General features: G+C 39.2%; 1 protein-coding gene across 3 annotated transcripts in view; it reads right to left on the bottom strand.

The window, feature by feature from the left end:
• DISP1 (dispatched RND transporter family member 1) overlaps positions 1-24,642 on the bottom strand; it is a 42,268-nt gene that overhangs the window by 3,927 nt on the left and 13,699 nt on the right. For 2 of the 3 annotated variants that reach the window (XM_042465464.1, XM_042465473.1), the window contains exons 2-6: positions 22,729-22,758; positions 17,419-17,542; positions 13,723-13,850; positions 11,240-11,337; positions 9,882-9,979 (exon numbers count right to left, since the gene is read on the bottom strand). In XM_042465464.1, coding sequence (XP_042321398.1) covers positions 9,882-9,979; positions 11,240-11,337; positions 13,723-13,850; positions 17,419-17,542; positions 22,729-22,758 — 478 coding nt within the window. Of the gene's footprint in view, positions 1-9,881; positions 9,980-11,239; positions 11,338-13,722; positions 13,851-17,418; positions 17,543-22,728; positions 22,759-24,642 lie in introns of those variants that run through there. The other variant, XM_042465483.1, reaches the window with a different exon arrangement.

Here is a 24,642-nt window from a genome sequence, read left to right as displayed (position 1 = left end):
TCTTCCTGATGTTTCGCCAGCATCTGTGGCTGGCATCTTCAGAGAATTCTGGCCACATAGCCCGGAAAACCCACAAAAAACCTACAGATTTTGAATGCTTTCTTTCCTTTGTATCTATTTAAGGAAGAGGAATTTAAATGAAGCAATTGCTGGCTCATAGCTCTTCCAAAAGTTATGCAAATGATGAGCTAATGAGATGCAATTTTAATGATAACATACTCTGGAGACTAAATTTACTGCTTGTGGATTTATTTGAAACACATTTCAAAAAGTCAACATGTTTGGCTAGGATTAGAAAATAAATCTGTTAGTGTTCAAGGTGCTATAAGGCACCTTTTCCCCCTGAAACATATTACTATGACTACTTCTTTTATTTAAAAAAATAGCTAGGACTATTTTACACCTGAAAATCACAAGATGAAGACAATATTTCACACACAGTATGAAGATAAAAGAAAATAAATTCTCAGATAAGCAAACAAATATTTTTTCATACACAGTAAAGTAAAGAAAAAGTTAAAAACCGTCTAATAGAAAAAGACATTTTCAGCTGGGCACAATCTTTGCTGCATATACATAACTGAGAATTTAAACTGGGGATGAAGCTTGATATGATTCACTATATATGTAGCTATGTTGTTTGATGTGCACAGTCTGGCTTGAGAAGACAGAATAATAATCAATTTTTTTTTTACATTCAGCCAATTCTCAAATCAAGACCACAGGTTTCTCTAGTAGGAGAAGTCCCAGCAGACTGGAGAGGGGAAAACATTGTCCCCATCTTCAAAAAGGGGAAAAAAGAGGATCCCAACAATTATCGTCCAATTAGTCTGACATCAATACCAGGAAAGATTCTGGAGCAGATCATTAAACAGAGAGTCTGCGAACATCTAGAAGGCAATGCCATAATCACAAAAACTCAACATAGATTTCAGAAAAACAAGTCATGCCAGACTAATCTGATTTTTTTTAAATAAAATTACCAGCTTGATAGATGAAGGTAATGCCAAAGATATAGTATATCTTGATTTCAGTAAGGCCTTTGACAAAGTTCCCCATGATATTCTTGCAAACAAGCTTGTAAAATGTGGGCTAGACAAGGCAACTGCTACATGGATTTGTAATTGGTTGACTGGCCGAACCCAAAGGGTGCTCAACAATGGCTCCTTTTCATCCTGGAGGTAAGTGTCCAGTGGCATCCCAAAGGGTTCTGTCCTGGGGCCAGTGTTATTCAACATCTTTATCAATGACTTGGATGACAGAACTGGGGGCATACTTATCAAATTTGCAGATGACACCAAATTAGGAGGAGTAGCTAATACCCCAAAGGACATGATCAAAATTCAAAATGACCTTAATAGACTAGAAAGCTGGGCCAAAGCTAACAAAATGAAATTCAATACAGAGAAATGTAAGGTACTGCACTTAGGGCAGAAAAACAAAATGCACAGATATAGGATGGGGGACACCTGGCTGAACGAGACTACACGTGAAAGGGACCTAGGAGTCCAAGTAGACCACAAGATGAACGTGAGTCAACAGTGTGATGCGGCAGCTAAAAAAGCCAATGCAATTTTAGGCTGCATCAATAGAGGTATAGTGTTTAGATTAAAGGAAGCAATAGTGCCACTCTATTCTGCTTTGGTCAGGCCCCACCTGGAATACTGTGTCCAGTTCGGGGCACCACAATTCAAAAAGGACATTGAGAAACTGGAGTGTGTCCAAAGGTGGGTGACTAAAATGGTGAAGGGTCTTGAAACCATGCCCTATGAGGAACGCCTTAGGGAGGTGGGGATGTTTAGTCTGGAGAAGAGAAGATTAAGAGGTGATATGATAGCCCTGTTTAAATACTTGAAGGGATGTCATATTGAGGAGGGAACAAGCTTGTTTTCTGCTGCTCCAGAGAACAGGACCAGGAACAATGGATCCAAGCTGTAGGAAAAGAGATTCCACCTCAACATTAGGAGGAACTTCCTGACAGTAAAGGCTGTTCAACAGTGTCTCCTTCCTTAGAGGTCTTTAAACAGAGGCTGGGTGGCCATCTGTCGGGGATGCTTTGACTGAGAGTTCCTGCATGGCAGGGGGTTGAACAGGGACGTAGCTAGGATTTTAGGAAGGGGGGGTCCAGACTAAGTGCCACCATTATAATGGGGCTTGAGTGCGGCGGCGCAGCAGCACACACCATTCATTTTCTAATGGAAGGGGGGGCGGACCCCCAGATCCCCCCCCCCCTGGCTACATCCCTGGGTTGAACTTGATAGTCCTTGTGGTCTCTTCCATTCTATGATTCTAAGAAAAAAGCAGCCAGATTAAGATGCTTGATACAGCATTTAGGTAATTTCTAAATCAATGAAATACTCAAAAAGACTATTCTAACTGTGCTATATTAAATCCATCCCAAAATCACAAGCCTTCTTGGGATACCATGTGTCACACAGACATCTTTTTTCTTTCTTTTTCTAAATCAGGGTTGAGCAACTGCACTGTCAATGGGGGCTATTTTACTTCCCAGCCACCCATCCAGTGATCTGCAGCAGTGAATTTTAGTGTGCCTGAAGTGACATGTTGTCACTTCCGACTGCCATTTTGGCTGATTTTTTTTTTTACTGCTTTATTCCATTTTGTTTGGTGTTTTGGGAAGATTTGGGGAGCTTTACACAGCATTTTTAGGCAGTTTTGGCTCATTTGGGGACAAAAAATTATCCAAAAATCAGCCCCCAAAGTTTTAAAAATGGAGGGGCTGGAGAGGCTTTCTCAGGGTCCCAAGAGCCACATGCTGTCCGCAAGCCACATTTTGCTCACTCTTGTCCTAAACAGACTGAAACATTTATTTGGCACGAACAATAGCCAAGCAATCTGAAATCATGTTAAAATTGCTTTGTCTTATTGTGAGCTATTCTTTTGTAATAGTTCATATATATATATATATATATATATATATATCATCTCAAAAGCAGGATTTTGGAATTGTCCTGAATGTTATAAAAGATTGAATATGGCCTTAATTTTGGTAAAATAATTTCAGAACCAAAATGACCTTGCATTCCAGGAAAAACAGGATAATTCACATTTGATTGTTTCCAGATAAAAACCCTGACACATGTGAATGCAGAAAAAAATGAACAACCTAATAAATAAAAGGAAACACTGGAATGCCATCTCTTTTATTCTTCATGGCCCATGTCCAAATTTATCAAGGAGGATACAATATGCAAGACCTTCAGGTCACTCAGGCAAGTGGGGAGGAAAAGACTATTGTCCACTTTAGTTATTCAAGTTTTAGTTGAAACTTTGAGCGTTATTCACTTTGCTTTGGCATGTTACAAGCCAGATACACACACAAGTAATGCTCTTTGAAGATAAAGATGAATTGGCTGCTAGAATTTGGAAGGAAAGACTTTGCCTGGAACCTATCAAAATCCCTCTTAAAACATTGTTTTAGAATTATTGCTAGCACATGTAAGGGATGGGGCCTATTCTGCTGTTTGATCAAAAGGTGTTGCCAAGGCCAGTTTGTGCATGTTAGGTATGTATCATCAGGGTTTTCAACTTGCTGTGGAACATCTAAAGAAAACACAAATGATTGTGCTGAAATTCTCCCTCAGTGGTTTTCAGGTTCTTACACTTTCCACAGTGATTTGTCTAGCAATGTAGTCCAGTCCATTACAGGTGTATCTATGGCACACAACGTAGGCCTGTTTTCTTAAAACATGGACTATGTGTCCCTATGTCTTAGATTTCCTCTAATATCTCCCTGTAGATTGGGGTAGACAATATATGATTATAGCCCTCTTTTGCTCCCAAAAGCTATTTTTGCTCTCTCAGCGTGGTTTTCCTCAGTTTCAGTTGCTGAGAAAATGAGCAGTACTGTTTCAGCTCCCAAGAGTTCCTCTGAAAATTGATGGCAGTATTATCTTTTAAAAAAGAAAAGAAAAAGTCCTATAAAAATCAAACTGTGTTGCCTTCTCATGAAGAGGGAGTCTGCTTGCATCTGGCAAGGTTAGGGGAGCTTCTTTCTCATTGAGCACAATGGGGAACCACCCTCAACTAAGGACCAAATTCAGTTTCAGAAAATGTCTTGGGAGATGCACCTCAGTGGTTAAGTGGGTCCAGATGCAAAAGAGCAAGACTAGCAATCCAGTATACAGAGACACTGCTGTGTTAGTCTGGATGCAAAGGGATCTTGTAGCATTTTTGTGACAAAGTGAAAAAAAGAAGTTTGTAGCATGAACTTTTGTATACTTGAGTCTACTTTCTCACATGCATTGGAAACATAGGCCCATTAAACATGGGCATAAAGTACGGACTGGGTCCGTATTAGGATTAGAAAGGGGCATCCCTTCCAGACGGCCCTAACCCTAATACGGACCGAGTCCGTACAAAATGGTGGCGCCCGCTCCACACAGGGACCGCCATCTTTACGTAGCAGACGCGCTGCGTCCGCACATCACATGGCACATATGATGCTGCGAGTGCGCCATTGGCGCCTTGCGGCATCATATCCGTGCTGCAAAGAGAAGCACCATTTTGGCGCTTCTTATTTGCAGCGCGGAGGAGCCTCGCGGTTTGGATGCTGGGCCTCCTCCGTGCTGCAAATGGCGGCGGCGGCAGACCTTCTGGGCGGTCTGTAACACGCCATAGTTTCATTTAAAGCTCTCACTACCACCAACTAAGTCTTTGGAGAGTCATGTCAACTTTTTAGAAGGAAAAAATCCCCACAAAATCTGAAAGTGTTAGATTCAGCCTGAGGTCTGCCTTCCACTGCTCTACGGCAAGGAACATTAGACAGCTGCCATCACAGCTCGATAGCAGGAACAAACAAGGTGGCACTACAGCTCCTGGGTTCTTCCAGGAGTGGGGTGCAATTTTGCCATCTGGACTCTGGAAATTTCCCCATCCCTGCTGTAGATGTATGTTCCAAGGAAAGACTGGAAAGACAGCAAACCTACTTTTCTGGAAGGCTTTCCCAACATTACTGAGCTGAGGAGAAGTTTTCAAGGAGCATATACTCGTAATGCAGTATGGATAGATGCTTGTGAACAGGTTTTTAGATTCTCATTTGGAAGAGGTATTCTAGAAATTGTTTTCAAATCAATTAAAATGTATAAAAATATAAAGCAAACTTGTAGCATCTTTGACTAAATGCAAAAAAGAAATTTCCAGCATAAACTTCTATGGACTACAGCCTACTTCATCAGATGCATCCAATGAAGTGGACTAGAGTCCATGCAAACTTATGTGAGAAATTTCTTTTTCTCAGTTTCAAAGATTCTACAAGTTTTCTTTATATTTTTTTAAAATTCTGAAACAGACTAAGATGGCTATGCCTTTGAATTAAAATTTAAAAGCACTTGGTAGAGTTTAGGAAAAGGTTTTTGTATTCCAAAAGTTTTGGAATACAAAATAAGGACTGTATCCCATAGACACTCTGCATATGACATTAAGATTATGAGGGTGCCATATGTGCAGAATTTATAGGCTATAATCCTAATTAGGAGTAAGCCAGATGGCTAAAGTTGATAGAGAATGCTCAAGACGTTTTTTGTTCAAATAGTACACAGCTGGAAATACATTTATAATATTTTTTTTTACTGTTGTGGACATACTGGGGATGTATCATCAAAGCTTCTATTAAAACACAGAGGAAGGCTGGAGAAAATATACTAAACCTTATATTAGGTTTTAAGCTTAACTTTTAAGATACCAAAGCAGTTGGATTTGCTTCCATAGGAGTTAATGCCACTGAATTCAGTACAGAAAGAGAATGAACTTAAAAACCATATGGAGAGCAGCCAAAAACAACAACAAAAAAGACTTTAACACAAATACTACAGAAAACAATGACTCCTCCTTTTTGTGAAAAGCAGTATCAGTTCAAAGATTTTGACCAAGGTTTGCAGAAGGGCAGAGCTGTTTTCTAAACACAAGATGAATTCATGAATGCCACTTAAGCTGCATCTGCACTGCAGAAATAATCCAGTTTCACACTACTTTAACTGCCATGGCTCAATGCAATCAGATTCTAAGAATTGTAATTTTGTGAAACATTTAGCTTCTCTGTGAGAGAGCTCTGGTGCCACCACAAACTACAATTCCCAGGATTCAAGAGCACTGAGTTATAGCAGTTAAAGTGGCCTCAATGGGGATTATTTCTGCAGTGTGGTTGTAGCCACAATTCCACATGCTTTGATCAGATTTTTGAAAACTATTAAAATGGTAAAACATCATTCACATTACACCACCAATTCCACTAAACTACAGGTGAAACTTGTGAGGCCCCTTGTTGGTCCCATGTTCTCCCCCACCCAGCCATCATGCCAAAATGGTTTTTGTCTAAAACCTTCAGTTGGAAATGACATGTCAATGTGGGGGGGGGGGGGGAGAGCCCAAAATGCCAGTTCATAGCCCTATGCCATAGCTTTGGCAGCTGAAAACATTTCTATTAAGGAGCCATTTTTCTTAGTGTCTAGGTAGCACAACTGTTTCTACCTACAGTGGCTACCTGAAAATAAACAACTTGCAAGGTTGTTGCTTGGCTTAAAATAACACCACTATTTTAGAGTAACCTCAATCAGGATGATGACAATGATGATGATGATGACATCAAAATTTTGTCATCAAAACCTTATTGCAGCCCACACCAGACTGCAAATTGAAATGCAAATGTTAAACAGAAGTAACTGAAGGTTCACTTTTTTGTGTTTTCCAAAACCTGGTAAGAGTCTCAAGCTTGGGGTGGGGGTGGGGGCTTCATCCTCTTTAAACTGCCATTCTAGAAGAAATGTGTGCAAGAAAGAGACAATTTTGGGGGCAATTTTAAAAAGTTTTCTAATACCGGGGGGCAGTATGGGACACAAAAATTATCTTAGGGAGCATGTCCGACCTGCAGGGTGCATCTGAAGTGAAAGTCCAGAATAGTGAACTGAAAGTTGTCAAACAATTTTTATAAAGTTCCATTATAGTCCAAACCGATAGTTCATGAAGTTCCAAGGTCTAGAGGACATTGTGGCCCCATTTTGCAAGCAATGTTCAGTTGTAACTCACCATGCTTTCTTCCATTTGTAGGCAGGGGATTATCTAGCCCCATGCTCTTCTCATCTAATTTTTCTTGCATGGAAAGTGATGCTTCTGAAGATGAGAAGTACCTGTAGATTCCTCTTTGCATGGAGACTTCCCACGTAAGCTAGATGTTCTTGCCTGCATGGAGAGCATCCACATGAGCAGGAAGCTCTCTTCAGAAGCACCACTTTGCATGAAGAAAGCAATGACAGATGGATAGGGCTAGATATTTCCTGTCCCCACATTGAAGAAAGCATGGTGTGCAAATGCTGGGCAGGGCTTATCTCTGGGGTAAGGAGACACAGTTGAAGGTCTCCTTGTCAGAACTAGAAATCTCCCCTGTCATCATTCTTGCAAGGCCAGTGTCACTGTAAACAAGGTGTCCCTAGTGCAGTGGGGCTAGAGGATTATCATTAAAAACAACAACAATGTCATTGTTCATTTGTTTATATTTCTGTTGCATTTTTAAACTGTGGTTTTAATATTTGCTCAACCATGTTTTAATATTATAATTTCAGTTGTTTTTAACTGTATCTCTTTTCCCATTCTTCTTTTACATCATCCTGAGTCCTAGTTTGTAGAAAAAAAGTGATCTTAAATACATAAACACACACATACATGTCAAGGAGAGAGAAAGGGGACATGGACTCAGGAACTGACACAATCTTGTTCTCTAGTACAGTGCTTCTTAAGCTATCTGATGTAGGGGACCAGCAGGGTCTTCCCCACCCCCACAATGCTAGGGACTGGGCCCATATTTATGCCATTCACTGTTTCTATCCTAGAAACTCTCCAGGGACCAGTAGCCAATGGCTTGAGGAATCCAGGGCAATCATTTTCAATAGCATTGCTCTTGCACTCAACCCAGGCAGTGTAAAAGCATGCCAGCCCTGGAATAAAAACAAAAACTAGATTTTTTTTAAAAAAAGGAGGGGGGAACCCTGTCCCCTCTTTGGCCAGTATGAGTCTAACAACAAAAGTTAGATGTAATAGTTTCTCTGCCACAGACTCTCCTCCTTTCTCACTGGTGATCTCTGTAGCTGTATTACTCTTCTTAATATAAGCAGTTAGATTTAGAACTATTTAAAGCATTAAAAGAAACCAGACTCACTACCTAGAAGTACAGTGGTGCCTCGGGTTACGAATTTAATTCGTTCCGCGGCCGCTTTCGTAACCCGAAAAGCCTTCGTAAGCCAAATTGCCATAGGCGCTAATGGGGAAAAGCCGCGTTTCGTGCGAAAAAGCCGAAAAAAAGCACCAAAAATTTTTTTCGTAACCCGAGTAAACATTCGTAACCCGGAACAATTATTTCCTATGGGATTTTTTCGTATCCCGAAAATTTCGTAACCTGGGTATTTCGTATCCCGAGGTACCACTGTAAGTTTCTTTTTCAGATACAATTTTACAGTGCCAACTGACAGTTAATTACTAGAATCAAAAGCAGATATAATTATCCCACCCCACCCCATGTAAAAAAACAAACAAACCCAAAACCCAGTTTACTTCAAGTTATAGCCCTGCCTGATCCCTAAGCCTAAACCTAGTTGCCAGATCCAATTACAGTAGATCCATTGGCTCAATAAATCTTGGTAAGTCAACACTTATTTAAATAACATTTATTCAGTGGGTTTAATTTAAATGGTAGCGGCAATTGGACTGAGGACACAGAGGCCAGCATGGATTATGAAGGCTTATAATAATTAAAGAAGAACTATGAATCCTGGTCCCAAATAATTTCCTACCCTCCCACATCCCAAAGGGGCGCTATATAGCCCTACTAAATTGAATGTGCCCTTCCTCCACTGTTCTCAGCCTGCATGTCTCTCTGGGCCCTCCAACTTCCACCAGCCCTGACAGCACTATTACTAGTCTAAATGGCCTGTTGTAAAGCATTGTGAGATTACCAATTCTGGGGCGCCAACACCTGTCAAAGCATAGCAATCATTGTGGTTTCAGAGACTTGACAAGCTCACACATCATCATAGATGTACAATGAGAACATATGCTGTTCACTTTAGCACAGACCTTGCGTCAGCAAGGGTCCATTAGTTAAAACCAGACATCAGCCTTCTACTCTGTGCAATGCTAACTTCTAACACATGCAAGAGGAACTCATGAAATCCCCCCCGGCTGCCTGTTACTTTTTACATTTTGGATCCTTGGGGAATTTTTTTAAAAAGGCCCTAACCATCCTGGTGATTGAAAACATTCTCTCACGATCAGAGCAGTCAGGACCAAAGTGTCTTCTTTCATCCCCTTGTGCTCTGAAGAGGAAGCAAACATTGCTTTCTCAGAATACCAAGATCTGGGTTGAATTATTATCATTTTTTCCTCTGGTGTTTATAAAAGTTACTGTATATATACAGATCTGCCTGAGTTCTCTATCGCCAACCCATCTTCCTTTAGTTGTCACAGACTAGAAAACTCTCAGAATCTCTCACAAACAAATAATATTGACAAATTGCTTTAGAGGAAATTAAAAATGGGAAAAGAAATGGTTTCTGGACTAGTTTTAGAAGATGGGATGACAGAAAAACCAAGAAAGGAAAAAACAAAGTCTTGTTCTCCAAAATTGTGCCCCACCTCCAACAAATTCTTCAGAACAGGAAATCGTGGAGAAAAGAAACAGATGGTATTGCTGAAACTGTGAAGAAATGTTGGATAGCAGGCTTATCAGTGAATAAGGCAGTTAGTTTTGCTTAATTGTTACTTGTTGATAGCTTATTATACAACAAGAAAGACATAGTAGTAATTAGCAAGGGGGGAAAATCCCATTTTCAAATGTATAGTTTATGATATTAAAGTTAAATATCTTTTCTTACCCTCAAATTATCTACACTGCACATTGATTTTATTGCCAGTAAATTCCATAAATTCTCTCCATCTGCTGATGTAAATACCACTCGTGAATAGCGATCGCCTGAAAATAAGATTGAAATGTCATGAAAGTTTCGCAGAATTTCAGTGCTGTGAAAGAACACTATCACAGAAGGTCAGAGCAAATATAATCAGTAGAATGGAAAATATCAGAAGGCATTTTCAGTGCAGCCCTACCTTGAGCCAGTCTTTGTTTCTGTTTAATTTACCTCATACTGCTGTTATGAGGATACAATGGAGGAAAGGAATTTTGTACTCAACCCTAGGTACATTTTCTGCAGGTTATTAAGATTCAGAAATTAATTGCTAGGAAAATGAACATATATGAATTTAACAGAATCTAAGAAGAGATTTCCCCCATGTTTCCTTATGTTATGTTCCTTGATGTTTGATCATTTTCCAATAAGAAAGTATTCAGAAGTTACATGGGATTAAATGAGTTGTTTTAAAATATTAAGACACACCTTTTCAACATTACTATAATCTTGATTATGGAGTTAAAATGACCTCCTGTACTACTTAACCCAAGTGAACAAGACTGAGAGGAGGATTTATTTCTAAAAGCAACAAGAGGATGTCTGTAGATCTTTCTCTCCTCTAAGTACAAGATTGACAAGAATATTGCAATTGCCCGTCCATTTGTGCGAACATTTGCGCTTACTCGCAAGAAGTAAATGGAGGTGATTAAAATGGGGCAAGTACCCCCATTCAAGCCTATGGAGCTTGAATATGTGTGAGTTTGTTTTTGCGGGGGGGTGGGGGGTGGGATGGGTCCAGAATGGATCCCCCGCAAAAACGGAGGGCTGACTTACAATCTAATTCATCTCCCATAACGCTATCAGTCGTGGGGTATTTGGGAGAACAAAATAAACTCAGCTATTCATTTAATTCTGTGTGAAAAACTATCTAGAGTTTGGCTATGTTGGTTGGAGGTTCTGGATGTTGTAATTCAAAAAAGTACCTTTCCAAGCTCTGCTTCTTTTCCCACCACAAAACTCAGTTGGCAAGGAAATGAAAATCTGCCACCAGGAAATATTGTCAGTGATCAGAAAGGACATTTCTGTATTTTTGTCCCATTTGTCAGGGGCAGACACTATTGTAGTAGTAATTCAAATGTAGCATGACTTGTGGCTTACTCTGCAGTGGTCTCTTTTTTTCTCAGGCGCTGAAAAATTTGACAGAATGCACCAACTGTATGCAAAATGTTCAATTTCCTCCAAACCTTTGCATACAAAACCTGTTTTATTTTAGTGTGGAGGGTATTTTCTGAAATATTTCATATGCTGAACACTACTCAACTCACTTGGAATGTCACAGAAAAAGCTGTCTTTATGGAAATTCCAGTCTGCTTCTCTTTTCTCTCTTTCATAGTGGTCGTCTGACCATCTGTCATCTCGATGACTAAGAGAGGGGAAAAAAATATCTGTAACATCCAAATGAATTATATATTTTCAGCAGTTGTAATTGTTTGATAAAACAAATGAAGAAATAAAAGTATTCTTAAGAATAAGATACCAAGCAAAGGAAAAGCTAACATTTTCAATGAAGGAACTAAATTAAAAACAAACAAGACGGGGAACAAAGTATCATTACTTTTCTTTGGAGTCAATGCTGGCTATTTGCTGGTAGAATGGAAACCACTGGCAGAAGTGATTCCCCTTTCTCCTTATAGCTACCCAAAACTCTCAAATCAGCATCAAAGGGTTGGGAAGGCATTGGAAACCAACTGAGAGGGTGGATTTGGCAGTGGAGACAGGAGCAAAGGGAAATCCCACTGCATGAGCGGAGATCTGCTCATATGATGTTGGCTTCTCTACTGCAATTTATCAGAATTCTTCAATCTTTTTTTTAAATCTCCACTGACATCAAGCTCCCCCAAAGGAAAGGAAAGTCTTTGAAATCCCAGGTTTTGTTTTGTTCCTCTACAAATCTATTTTATTTATCAGCTCCAGATAATGTTCTCTTCATCTCAAAGTATGGCCTGGCAATATCCAGGATTACCAAGGAAATTTTATTCCTTCTTCCCAGGTCAATTTAAATTCACCTAGTATTTTCAGATTCAACAAATCACAAGAAGGGAAAGAAGAATGTTTGTATCAAAACAAAATGATCCTAATGTTTAACTAGTGTTAAGTCTGCTAAAACACGTTAGCATTTTGATTATAACTCCTGAATAATAATAAAGATTCAGAGAATCAATTTCTGAAATGTTCCATTAGCTGCAATGTCACATGTGATCAGCAGTGGCATCATTAAAGGGGCGCGATGGGTATGGACCGCACCAGGTGACACCCTAAGGGAGGTTGACACCACTGCTCTTCAAACATCTCCTTTTTGGCAGAAATGGGGCTGTGGCATTTGCCTGTGTCCCTTTAAAAAGCTGAAGAGATGGTGTGAATGGAGCAAAGCTCAGTGGGAGGAGAAAGGAGAGGCCTCAGGATTTTTTTTAATTAATTTAAAATTTTAATTGTAATTTTTTTAAATAATACAGTGGACCCTTGTTATACACTGGAGTTTGATTCCAAGATCTCTCATGGAGAACAAAATCCGTGGATGCTGAAGTCCCATAAAATATAATGACATAGCAAAATGGTGTCCCTTATAAAAAATGGAAAATCAAGGTTTGATATTTGAAATTTATATTTTTTTTTAACATTTTCAAACCATGGATGCTTGAATCTGTGTATAAAAAATCCGTGTATAAGAAGGGCCAACTGTGAAAATATTTTAAAATTTTCTTTAAAAAACATCACTTTTTATTAAATTTCCACTTCAACTACATGACATTATGTATATGTAAATGCCTTTAGGCTGTGTGTATGATACTGTAATTTAAAGGTATAATTTTAAATGTGCTAGTTGTTCATGTTAAACCTATTGTTATTACATTCAGTGATACACAGGAATTATGATTAATGGATTAACATTAGTACAAAAACACTACTAAAGATTCTGTATGGTGAGGTATGGAGGGGGGGTGATACCATGACTTAATGCACCAACCCTAATGACATTAGTGATCAGTGGGAGGTGGAAGAGGAAGAACACAAAGGAGGAGGAGTGAGGGACACCCAGAATACAGTTCGCCCTTCTCTTATGCGGGGATCCGTTCCGGACCCCCCCCCCCCCCCCCCCCCCCCGCGTAAGAGAAAATACACAGATGCTCAAGCCCCATTCACAAGAGCGTGCCCCATTCAACGAAATGGGATGCGCCGCCCCGCGTGCTCCTGCACGGCTTTGAGTGTATGCTCAAAGCCGCGTATAACATGCCTGCGTATAACGTGGGCACACTGTATTTCAAAAGTGAGTTTGGATGCAAACCTGGGAATATGCAGGTAAATTCAAAACAAAAAACTAGAAACTCTAGATACTCCCAGAGAATTTTCCCCCATCTGGATGAGCCCATTAAACAGATAAAAAACAAAAGGCATAGAGAAATAATGTCATTTATCCCAAATGGGCGATACATCTTCATCCATTATAGCTGGGAGGAAAAGGATTTCCAGAAAAAATAAATTATGTCCACATGACTTCCTAGGTTTAAAAGCTAAAATATTCAAAATAGTTTTTACAGCATTGTAAACTTTTGTAACATGCCACCTTCTTATTAACATTAGTTAATGGAGCCAGATGTTTAAAATGCGCAATGCTATTTCTGGTAGGTAGAAATATATATGGTAGGAAAAACATTTAATTTTAACTCCCATATTTCATTTCATATATCTTGCTATGGAATATGAAAATAGTCTGTGCCATATAAAAGAGAATGTGCCTGGAAGTTCTTACCTCTTAGCCTGTTCATCTGCATATTTAAACGGGTAGTTAGCTAAAGTTGCTTTGTAGCCTGTGTTTTTCACCATATTGTTCCATGTGACAAGTCTCTGCCCTATAGCAGTTCCTCTTGGCTCAAAACCCTAAGGCAGAACATTAGAAAGCTTTTTAGTGCCTGCTATCCTTTGATTCAATGGGAAGACAACAATGAAAACTAATGAATGAGTTTTATTAGAACACACTTGCCCTACAAACAAATGTTTTTGAATTAAATTTCTTCACATCCTGAGGATAAAAGGGACTACCATTGATTATCCAGAAACATAATGCCCTCACATTACATACCTTCCTGACTTCTGCCATATGTAGGAGGGAGATGGAACATAAAGAAATACAAGGGATATACACTGGGCAACTATGAAAGAACTCAAGGCAATTGTTGTATTTCATGTTGGAGGAAAAAAAACCAACATGGGATGGGGTTACAGATAAAATAACAAGAAGAGACCTGTGGAAATAGACCTATCTGGTTCACAGTAGCCAATTAGATTCCAATGGTAAGCCCACAAACAGAAGGACACAAAGGCAATTGCTGTCGTCTAGCAGTTGTTCCCTAAAAAACTGATATTCAGAGGCATGCTACCTCTGATACTAGAGGTAATATACAACCATCAGGACTAGCACTGATAGCTTTACCTTTGATGATTTGCCTAATACACTTTGAAATCCATCACACTGATGATACATTCATATCTTGAGGCAGCAAATTCCAGAGTTTTCCTATGAAATAGTATGTGAAGGATTTCTTGAAGCTATCCTGTGACAACAAAAGAACTTTGCTCTTGTCACTTTCTGTACGCTGTGCATCATTTCAGTCATCTCTGCCATGCCCTCTTCCTTATTCATCACTTCTCCCAAAGTAAACGTTTCCAAACATTAGAACTTTTCTTCATAAGAAACTTGCTCCATCCCCTTGAACCTTTTGGTTGTTCTTTCTGATACAATTCCAAGCTTTACAATATCCTTTCTGTGGAGTAGTTACCAGAACTGTGCACAGTATTCCAAGTGTAATCACACCAGAGATTTATATGAAGGCATTATGATAAAGGCAGCAGAAAAAGGCTTTCTTTTAATATGCACTCTCACCTTGAGAATTCAAACACAAGGAGATCCAGTTCCCCACCCCTCACTGAATAAATAATTTGATCTGCTTTTGGAAAGGTAGTATTTTCCCCTGTTGCACCTTCCATGTCTATACAGATGTATGCAACAAGTGTACTCAGATACACTCAGGTGAACACCTGTTTCAGAAGTGAAGAAGAGATGAACTAAATATTAGTGGCAATTTCATTAAAAAGGCTTCAGGATGGGAATACAAGAAATGCAGGGTGGAGATTCACTGCCAATCAGAGTTGACAGTACTGGATTAGATGGATGAATACACTTGGTGTAAAGCAGCTTCCTGTATTTCTTTCCATGGCCCTGAGCTGGTCTCAGATTTTCATCCACAGAGGTACACAAAGAGGCAGAACAGAATGTTTCTAGTTGCTAACCTGCTGACATGATATATATACAAACTAAAATTTAGGTGTTAGTGGTGGACAAATGCCAGAGGTCCAGGGGCCACACGGTCCTCCCACTCAGACCTCAGAGGTCATCCCCACCCATGCAACTCTATTTGTTAAATTTGAAAATCTTGTGGGCATGGAGCAATTTTGCTATTTTTTGGCATCCTTGGGGCTCCTTTTGCTGCTGTTCTCACCTTTACTTATTTATCCAAAAACTAGGACAGAGACCAATGAATTCAAACTACAGGAAAAGAGATTCCACCTCAACATTGGGAAGAACGTCATGACAGTAAGAGCTGTTCAACAATGGAACATACTCCCTCAAAGTGTGATGAGTATCCTCCTTTGGAGGTTTTTAAACAGAGGCCGGATGGCCATCTGTCGGAGGTGCTTTGATTGTGTATTCCTGCATGGCAGCGGGTTTGACTGAACGGCCTTTGAGGTCTCTTCCAACTCTATGATTCTATATTCTGCCATTTCCACAGAACAGGGATTCAAGGTGGCCAGAGAACAAGATAGCTCTTTAAAGTAAAAACAGTGGTGTGGGTCAGTGGAGACCCACAGGCTTTACTTTGACCACCCCTGGTTTGGATGGATGGTCCTGAATTTATTAATTTGCTTTTACAAAAATAGGAGAACCTGCCTCATATATCACCATATCCTTGCATTGTTTAACAGTGTATTTAGCTATACACTTATGTCAACAACTGTGACACATTTAATCTCTGCTGAGAAGGAGGAACATATTACACCAATCCTCACCCAAATAGCTCAGACATCTGGTCCTGTGGCAACTTCTTTCCCACCAAAAAAGTACATCATTATTGTTTTTACAAAATACCTATTTCTATGGTTTGTGTTAGAAAAGTTTGTTAATAAAATATCCTCTTTTCTTCATTCTACCAGTGTTTGGATGTTTAGCTATCACCATCTCAAGAGAATACAATACAATATTGTTTGTTTCAGGCTTTGACATGCATGAAACTATTTTAAGTTAGGCATGTGTGAGCTGCTGTCATAAGAAAAAGCCACAGCATGAATCCCAATCAAAGCCATATCCACAGCAGCTGCAATAGTCAATGATCCATGTGCTTGCAGTGACTCAACATGTGCACTGGCTGCTATCATGTGGTTTGACTTCATGATGCTATAAAACCATCCTATCAGTTGTTCATGGCAGTGTGGAGAAAAACCAATGGCAAGCAGCCTACTGAAATGAGGTTAGTGGGAAATCATTGTGTGCACAACAGGCCATAGTTCCTTTGACTGGTCTTCCTCAGGAGTTTTGCACACTAAGATCTTCAGTCACATAGCCCTTCACTATCTCAGGGCTTTCAAAATGCTTAAGGACACAGGCTACAATGAACACAATGGCCTGAATCCATTTTTTAGTCCCAACTAAAGACCTATTAAATCAAATAGATTTACGTAATTTAACATGTCTTCATTAGTTGGGACTCAAAAATGGATTCAGGCTATTGTGTTCATTGCAGCCTGTGTCCTTAAGCATTTTGAAAGTCCTGAGATAGTCAAGGGCTACATGACTGACAATCTTAGTGTGCAAATAATTTCTTATTGCCTTTTAAAGTAGCGTGCATTGAACAAATACAACATCAAAGCTATATTTAAGAAAAGAAATTTTCCACTGCTTTTTGAGCTTCCATATCAAGACATTCAAAGTGTTAATATTTCACATCACAAGTTGGCATCCTGCAGCCCATGGACTCTACGTAGCCTGGAGTAGGGCTCTGGTGCAACTGTAGTCTCTAGGAACATCTCCCAACAGAATTTTCTCCAATCACATAATAAATCCATTGACCTGATTATTACTGGGGTTGCAATCTATAATAACTTCAAAATTCCAATTATTTTCAACAGTATTCCTGGGAGAGGTCTTTTCAGCTTTTGTTACTGAATAAAAAGATCAGCCTCAACAAGACACATACTTGAAGACATCTGGACTCAACTACCCAAGTTCATAAATATTCGGATTTGGGGTTTGTGCACATCTGCATTTGATAGCAATAAAAAAAATTCACTGAGAATTCCTTACAGCTCTCTGCTCAACTATTATTGCGAATTTTTAGAAAAAGAATATGCCAACACAATGCTTTGACAGCACAAGACAATAATATTTACTTACCAATAATGGATCAGAGAAGTCTGGAAGATCTGGGACTAGTATTCCCACCAAAGCACACACCACAATTAGCACAGTACACATGCCCAAAACCACCACAGGCCAATCAGCTATCAGAGCAGCATAGCTAGAATAAAATAGAAAACCACTGTTAAACAGAAATATATTCCAGGAGAGAAAAAGCAGCAGTGACTAGGTTACTTTAGATTATTGATTTTAATGTACATAATTAGGTTTAAAGATGTTTTATTTAAATAGAATTAAATTGGATCTCACACATACATCAGAAGATTCAAAGTAAAGCACCACTAATTCTGTGGTCCTTTTAGAAAGCAGTACTTCCATACAATAGTTTTAACCAGTCTCTCACCCCTATGTGATCCTCCTCAATTGTTGTACAAAACCACTTAGATCTACTGATGAATGTTTGTCCCAAACGTCTAATAAAAAGGTGCAGTCTGGTTCCCTTTTCCCCCTATATACTATTTCTGATCTGGTTAAAAACAGAATTCTTTGGCTCACAAACCAATAATAGTAATTGCTCTATATTTAATTTAAACATTCTGGCACCTTCAGTTTAGAAAAACAGTCCCATTTTGAACAAAATTATTAGTGTAGACTAAGCACATAGTATTGATTTTAAAACTTCTCCCTTTAAATTCATGGTTTTGGTTTGGTCAGGATGTTTCTAAATTTAATAACAAAAATAAACTCCCTGCAATATTAGAACTTGAGAAGGGCTAGTCTCCAGCTCCTTTGTGAAAGTCTGAAGGCATTTGATGTAATTAAGTATATAACAGGAAAATGTCATGTAGAGCTCAGCAAAATGAAACACTACGAGCCAAGCATAAAAGTAAACTACCCCCACAGATCCAAACAGGTTAAGCCACAGAGTAATGTCCATTTTATTTATTTATTTATTTATTTATTTATTTATTTATTTATTTTGTTATCACAACTTAAGGAAGCTTAAGTTTTAAGCTTAAATTTAAAAAAAAAGATTCAAGAAGAGCAATACAGGCAATAGAGGCTACAGACTATTTTGTCTTTGCTTGTCTTTGTCTTTCTCTCAGCTGTGCGGAAAACCAAAACAGAATCTACAGTATTCCTCCACAGCATACCCACCAGTAATGCTAACAGAGCTTGCTAAAGCTACAGAGACAGAAGAAACTCTAGTTCTAACAAAAACCTGTCAAAAATATGGAAAACAAAATACGTAATGACCCACTGATTGGAAATGGTCAATATGCATTCCAATCTCAATGAAAGTAAACACCAAGGATCACAGTAACCACCTGACCACTGCATTAATTTGCACTTCAAGTAAACTGTGAATACAGAGCTAATGTGGGATCACACCTCCACTACAAGTAATCTGGAAAACTAACAAGGAATCAAATTGATTATGTGATCAGTTGCACCACTCGTGTGAGCCTACAACAATTTGGACAGGCTTTTATTTTATTTCAAGCCAACCAGTAAATTATTGAAAATCACTTTTGTTTTAAGAAGTACAAGTACCCCAGACCTATGGGGTGGGAGCATTTCTGCCATGTGAAGGGGCAATGGAACATGGCTGGCAGGCTTACAATGGCAGCACACTAGCTGTAGTGGTTCCCAAAGCCCACACAGCTATGTGGGCTCTCCTGAAACTGGAACCAACTTGTTCAATGAGGTTTGGCTGGCCTTGGGGATCAAATTTGCCTGGGTAGACATCATCAGGGAAGTTCTTTGTCTGTTTCCCCTGGAGAATATAAAACCATCCCACAGCAAACAAGTTCCTTCAGTCATCGAACTTCATCTCACCCCCTCTCCCTCAGTAATAGGCATATGTTTGTGGCTTGTAACAGGACATTTTTTTTTCTTGTCACAATTATGGCAGCTCTGGCAAAGAGTTACATCCAGTTTGGGGAAATAGACCTGTGTGCCCATCATTCCCAGTCTGGGGATCCTCTTAAGGGAACATGACAGTGAGGCATTCAAGGATGTAACCAGCTTGGAAGCTGCCTCATTCCCAGGTGACAGGAACCACCCAGTGGATTTTGACCACAAGGAATGTAATGCCTGTCATTCCAGGTCCCCTTTGCTGTTTAGATTCTTGTCCTGTGCAGGCAAAGCCTTAATGAGTTGTAACCAATTATGCTGTGACCCTTTTATTTGCCCTGAATCATCACTGTTACTGTGTGTTGCTACTCTAGAACTTATTATTAGGATAGTCATATTTCCCAGAAGATGACAGATGCCCAACTGATTTTTAAATTAGAACTCCCAAAGCCCACCAACCAAAACCAGGTGCAAATAAATATACATTGACAGTTAAATAATCTTGCAGCTCAGGAATTTGTTTGGAGTAGCAGAAGCAAACTGAGCTCATATTCCACTCATTCTGTCATGAAGTCATTTTGTTGTTTCCTTTGTTGAACCAATGGATGTCAAAATCATCAGTAGATTCTCCATTACCTTCTGCCCACCCAATGATCTAAGAAACATTTTGTGGATGTTTACTATGACCAAATTTGTAAATATGCCAGCTTATGTCCTCTTTTGTCTGAGAATTTCTGTTTCAACATAAACTTAATGACAGATTCTTTAGTGATCTTTATAGGCATCTCATTCAGACAGGAAAACCTGAATTTGGGGTGGTGGTGGTGATAATGCACCTGCTACAACAGCATCAGAAATGTTTGCTATATTTTGTCTGGCTACTACAAGCAGCTTTCCTAGATGCTTGTTATTTTATAATAAAGTTGATAACAAGTATTTAAGTTTTCAGAAGGCCTTAGCCAGTCTTCATTTGTGAACAACTAAGCACTAATTTATGATTGGAACCTCTTTCTTCTGCATGTTTCTCATCTTTAACACCTACAAGACAGGCATGTATTTCAGGTCCTCTCCACAATGGTAACAACTGTATCTATTGAACTTGCCTGGTGCAAATAGGAGATAATTATCTCCCTACACCCACCCAGTATATTTGTTTAGAAATCATCAGTTCTGCTTATTTGGGATAAAAAGAGACTGACATTTTGAAAATATTTTGTTTTGTTTGTTTGTTTGTTTAATATCCACCTTTTCCCTACTACGGGATGGGAATATAGGAGAAAGGGGTGATTTTCTCATCCTTAAAATCAATGAAGCATTACTGAATACTACTGACAAACTTTTCCGTTCACACAGAATGTGGCAAGTGACTCTAAGGCAGGACCAGCTGCCTAGTAAAGTAATAGATGATTCTAATCACCACAGGACTTTAAAACAGGGCTGGTTCCACAATGAAAGATTACTTCAGTTGCCAGCAGGCCAAAGGTGTTAAATATTGCCCTTCATTCTTTCCATTCGCATAATAGTTGATGTTTCCATACTGCATACATGGCTATGCAGAGATATCAGGCAGGATATCAACATTTTTAATAGGGACTATTAATTCCGCCAGTTTTCCAAATCTCCACCTAATTTATAAGGTTACTACCATCAGTCATTATATTATTCACACAACATTTCTCAGTATACATATCTGCCCTTCAGTATTTATCTTTAAACAAGTAGATGAAGTAACTACACAGTTGATCACTCAATTAACTCCATAGCTCTGTTGTCTGATCCCAGATCTCCAATCTTCATAAGGTTAGTAGGCCTCTCTTGTTTGCCAGTGGCAAAAATGAGGTCTGGAGACACACAAGAACATGTAGAACACAACCTCAATATGGCAAAAAGTTACAGAACAGAACTGTGGAGGATACATACTGTTCAGAAAGAGAGATGACAAAGTTAGGGTGATAAATTTCTCTCCCAAGTCTATTCACCAAAGATAGAATCAGGGCAATCAGCAGCACTGTTGCATATGAGGCAACTGCACCACAGAAGGGAGCTGGGACTTGGGAGATCCAGGGTCAAAGATCCATGATGGAAATGCTACTGCAGTACTATTTCCCTAAGCACAATCTGAAGGGGCCAAATCCATCCTCTCCTGTCCCATGCAACCCTGGAGTACTGTCCCTACCGGGGAACCTCCAAAACATGTTCTGAGGGGACAAGAAACCCTCTAAAGTTGTTTCTTTGGCTGATGTGGAGAATTGACGTGGACTCAAGGCTGTGAAGGAAAAGACAGTTCTGGTGCTAGAAGGACATAATACAGAGGTCTATATGTTTAGCTTCTGTAACAAGCTGAGTGAGTTCTGTTTTCACCCCATTTATGTTTTGTTATTACATGAGCATATCATTCTCATCAATGGATGTTATAACTGCAAATACGCAAACATTTAAAAATAAAATACAATCACACTGGCTGGTGCTCTGGCTAGGCCTATAAAGATAAGGTTTTATCAACAATTGAATAGGACCTCCTCTAACCAAAAAACTCCAGCATTTTTTGTCAGGGATGATGGGAGTTGTAGCTCTTCACCTCTGGCTCGAACTCACCACCTGGTTGCGCACCGCGCTGACCAGTTTTGGCCAGTGGTTAAAGCTTAGCAGAGTTACAGAGAATAGGCTGAAGACCCTGACAAACTCTCCAAGCCTTCTCCCTCTTGCTTCCACAGAAGTCTTCACCCTTCTTCAGGATCCAGCTGGTTCTTGTAGCTTCACCCAAGACACCAGACAACTCAGCAGTCTTATATAAAAGATCTACTTTATTCTACTATATACAGCTCCAATACTATCCAACACAACAATACTCAACTCCTCACTCTACTACTACCATCCACTCTACAACCCACTACTACAACCCACAAAATACATTGGGATTCTTAGTCATTATTATAGTCAATGCAAGACACTACCCACTGTTGTCTGTTTCCATCCAGTAGGCGTGTACACCATTCTCATTGGTTCTCTTGGTTTATCCTACAATTAGTGATTTCATCATCTCAGCCTTGACCACTTAACAATTATCAGGTGTGTCCAATTATCCACTTTGCATTTCTTGTCCTTGGCATTCAGGACTTGTTAATTGTATTACCATTTACACCTGTGTGGTTCCCAATTGGCTTCTGCTGAGTCACCCTGACTCTCACATACATGTTTTATTTCACTTACTGTATAACCCATGTTGCTTTTTTGCCTTGACATTTTTGCCACACAAAAAGCAAATTACATACCCTTACAACAAATAAAATACATAATGCTTGGGAAACTTCCTCAATACTGTTCAGTTCTGAAGCACCACAACAGATTTCAGTTCAATTCCAATCAATCAATCAATTGATCGATCGATCAATAACTAGATTCTTCATTCTACCCCATCCATACCTTTACTTCAATGCATTAAAGCACAAAAGAAAAGAAAACATGCAAATTCAAATTATTAATGCCTACCTTTTTGGCAGTGTTAATGCTCTGGCAGGCCTAAAAATAAAATACAGAATCGTTTTAGAAGACAGCTTATATCAATATTCAAGTATCCCCTTCCACCCACACCAAGAGTTCACATCAACCTTGCCTAACATGGTGTCTTCCAGGACTGGGGATGATGTGTCCACCACATCTGGAAAATACCAGATTCTGAAGTTTGATTTAAAACATCAAATTACTCCAAAAGGATTAAAATTAATCATTTTCATGCTAGCATTTTACATGTTTATAAATCATATGCATTTTCAGTCATGAAGAGTTTGCAAAACCAAGGCAAATATTTATCAGTTAAAAGATAAAACAATCCATTCTTGAATCCTTTCCCTTTCCCCAGGATGACTGCTAGAGAAAAATATTTCTGAAAGATAAGCCAAACTCATGTACTTATTTGTGCAGTGGTGTTTTAACTGCTACAGGTTGAATCTCCCTAATCTGGAATTCCAAAATCTGAAATATTCCAAAACCCAAAACTTTTTTCATGGGTGGCTGAGATAGTGCCATGGATAGCTTTCTGATGGTTCAATGTACACAAACTTTATTTTATTCACAAAATTATTAGAATGTTGTATAAAATTACCTTCATGCTATGTGTATAAGGTGTATATCAAACATAAATGAATTTCATGTTTAAATGTGGGTCCAATCTCCAAGATATTTCATTATGTACATATATGAAAATATAGCTACTGTATTCCAAAATGCAAAAAGATTCAAAGTCCCAAACACTTCTGGTCCTAAGCATTTTGAATAAGGGTGATGCAACCTGTATTTCTTAAATGATCACACACACACACCTTATATATTCACATCTAGAAAAAGCAATTCAACTTTTGTTTTGCTTTCTAAGCTCTGCTTAGATGACTAAAAGAATGGTCTCGTAAAACATTGGCAAATCCTTTGAATGAATCCAGATATATGGATACTACAAAAATAACAGTGGTTCAGAAGCAATAAATCAAACTGCACTGCCTCAGGTAAAAGTGGAATCTTATTTCACAGTAAATGTTAGATTTAAACTTTTTTATGTTCCTAAATCACTGATTTCTGAACATATTTTCAGGTGTTCATATAATAACACCATATCTCTAGTTCTGGAACACTACAGTTAAAAAGCTGCTCCAGTTCAGATGTAAAAATAAACAACAGTTTATTGCTATGTAAGTGGTACCTCGGGTTACGAAATTAATTCGTTCCGCGGCTAATTTCGTAACCCGAAAAACCTTCGTAACCTGAATTGCCATAGGCGCTAATGGAAAAAAATAGCTCTCTGCTGCCCTCCGGTGGCGAAATAGCGCCGAGGTTTTTTCGTAACCCGAAAAAACCTTCGTAAGCCGAAACAATAAATCCCTATGGGATTTTTTCGTATCCCGAAAAATTCGTAAGCTGGGTAATTCGTATCCCGGGGTACCACTGTACAGCCATTTACCCTCCTCTAGTGTAGGCACCTTTGTCCTATACAGTGGGCCCTTGGTATCCACTGGAGTTTGGTTCCAGGACCCCTGTGGATACCAAAATCCATGGATGAGCAAGTCCCATTAAATATAATGGCAGAGCAAAATTGTGTCCCTTATATAAAACAGTAAAATCATAGAATCATAAGAGTTGGAAGAGACCACAAGGGCCATCCAGTCCAACCCCCTGCCATGCAGGAAATCCAAATCAAAGCATCCCTGACAGATGGCCATCCAGCCTCTGCTTAAAGACCTCCAAGGAAGGAGACTCCACTACACTCCAAGGGAGTGTGTTCCATTGTCAAACAGCCCTTACAGTCAGGAAGTTCCTCCTAATGTTCAGGTGGAATCTCTTTTCCTGTAGCTTGCATCCACTGTTCTGGGTCCTGTTCTCTGGAGCAGCAGAAAACAAGCTTGCTCCCTCCTC

Source organism: Sceloporus undulatus, chromosome 1 (genome assembly GCF_019175285.1).
Source record: "Sceloporus undulatus isolate JIND9_A2432 ecotype Alabama chromosome 1, SceUnd_v1.1, whole genome shotgun sequence".
NCBI lineage: Eukaryota > Metazoa > Chordata > Lepidosauria > Squamata > Phrynosomatidae > Sceloporus > Sceloporus undulatus.
This window is presented reverse-complemented; position numbering and strand designations above follow the sequence as displayed.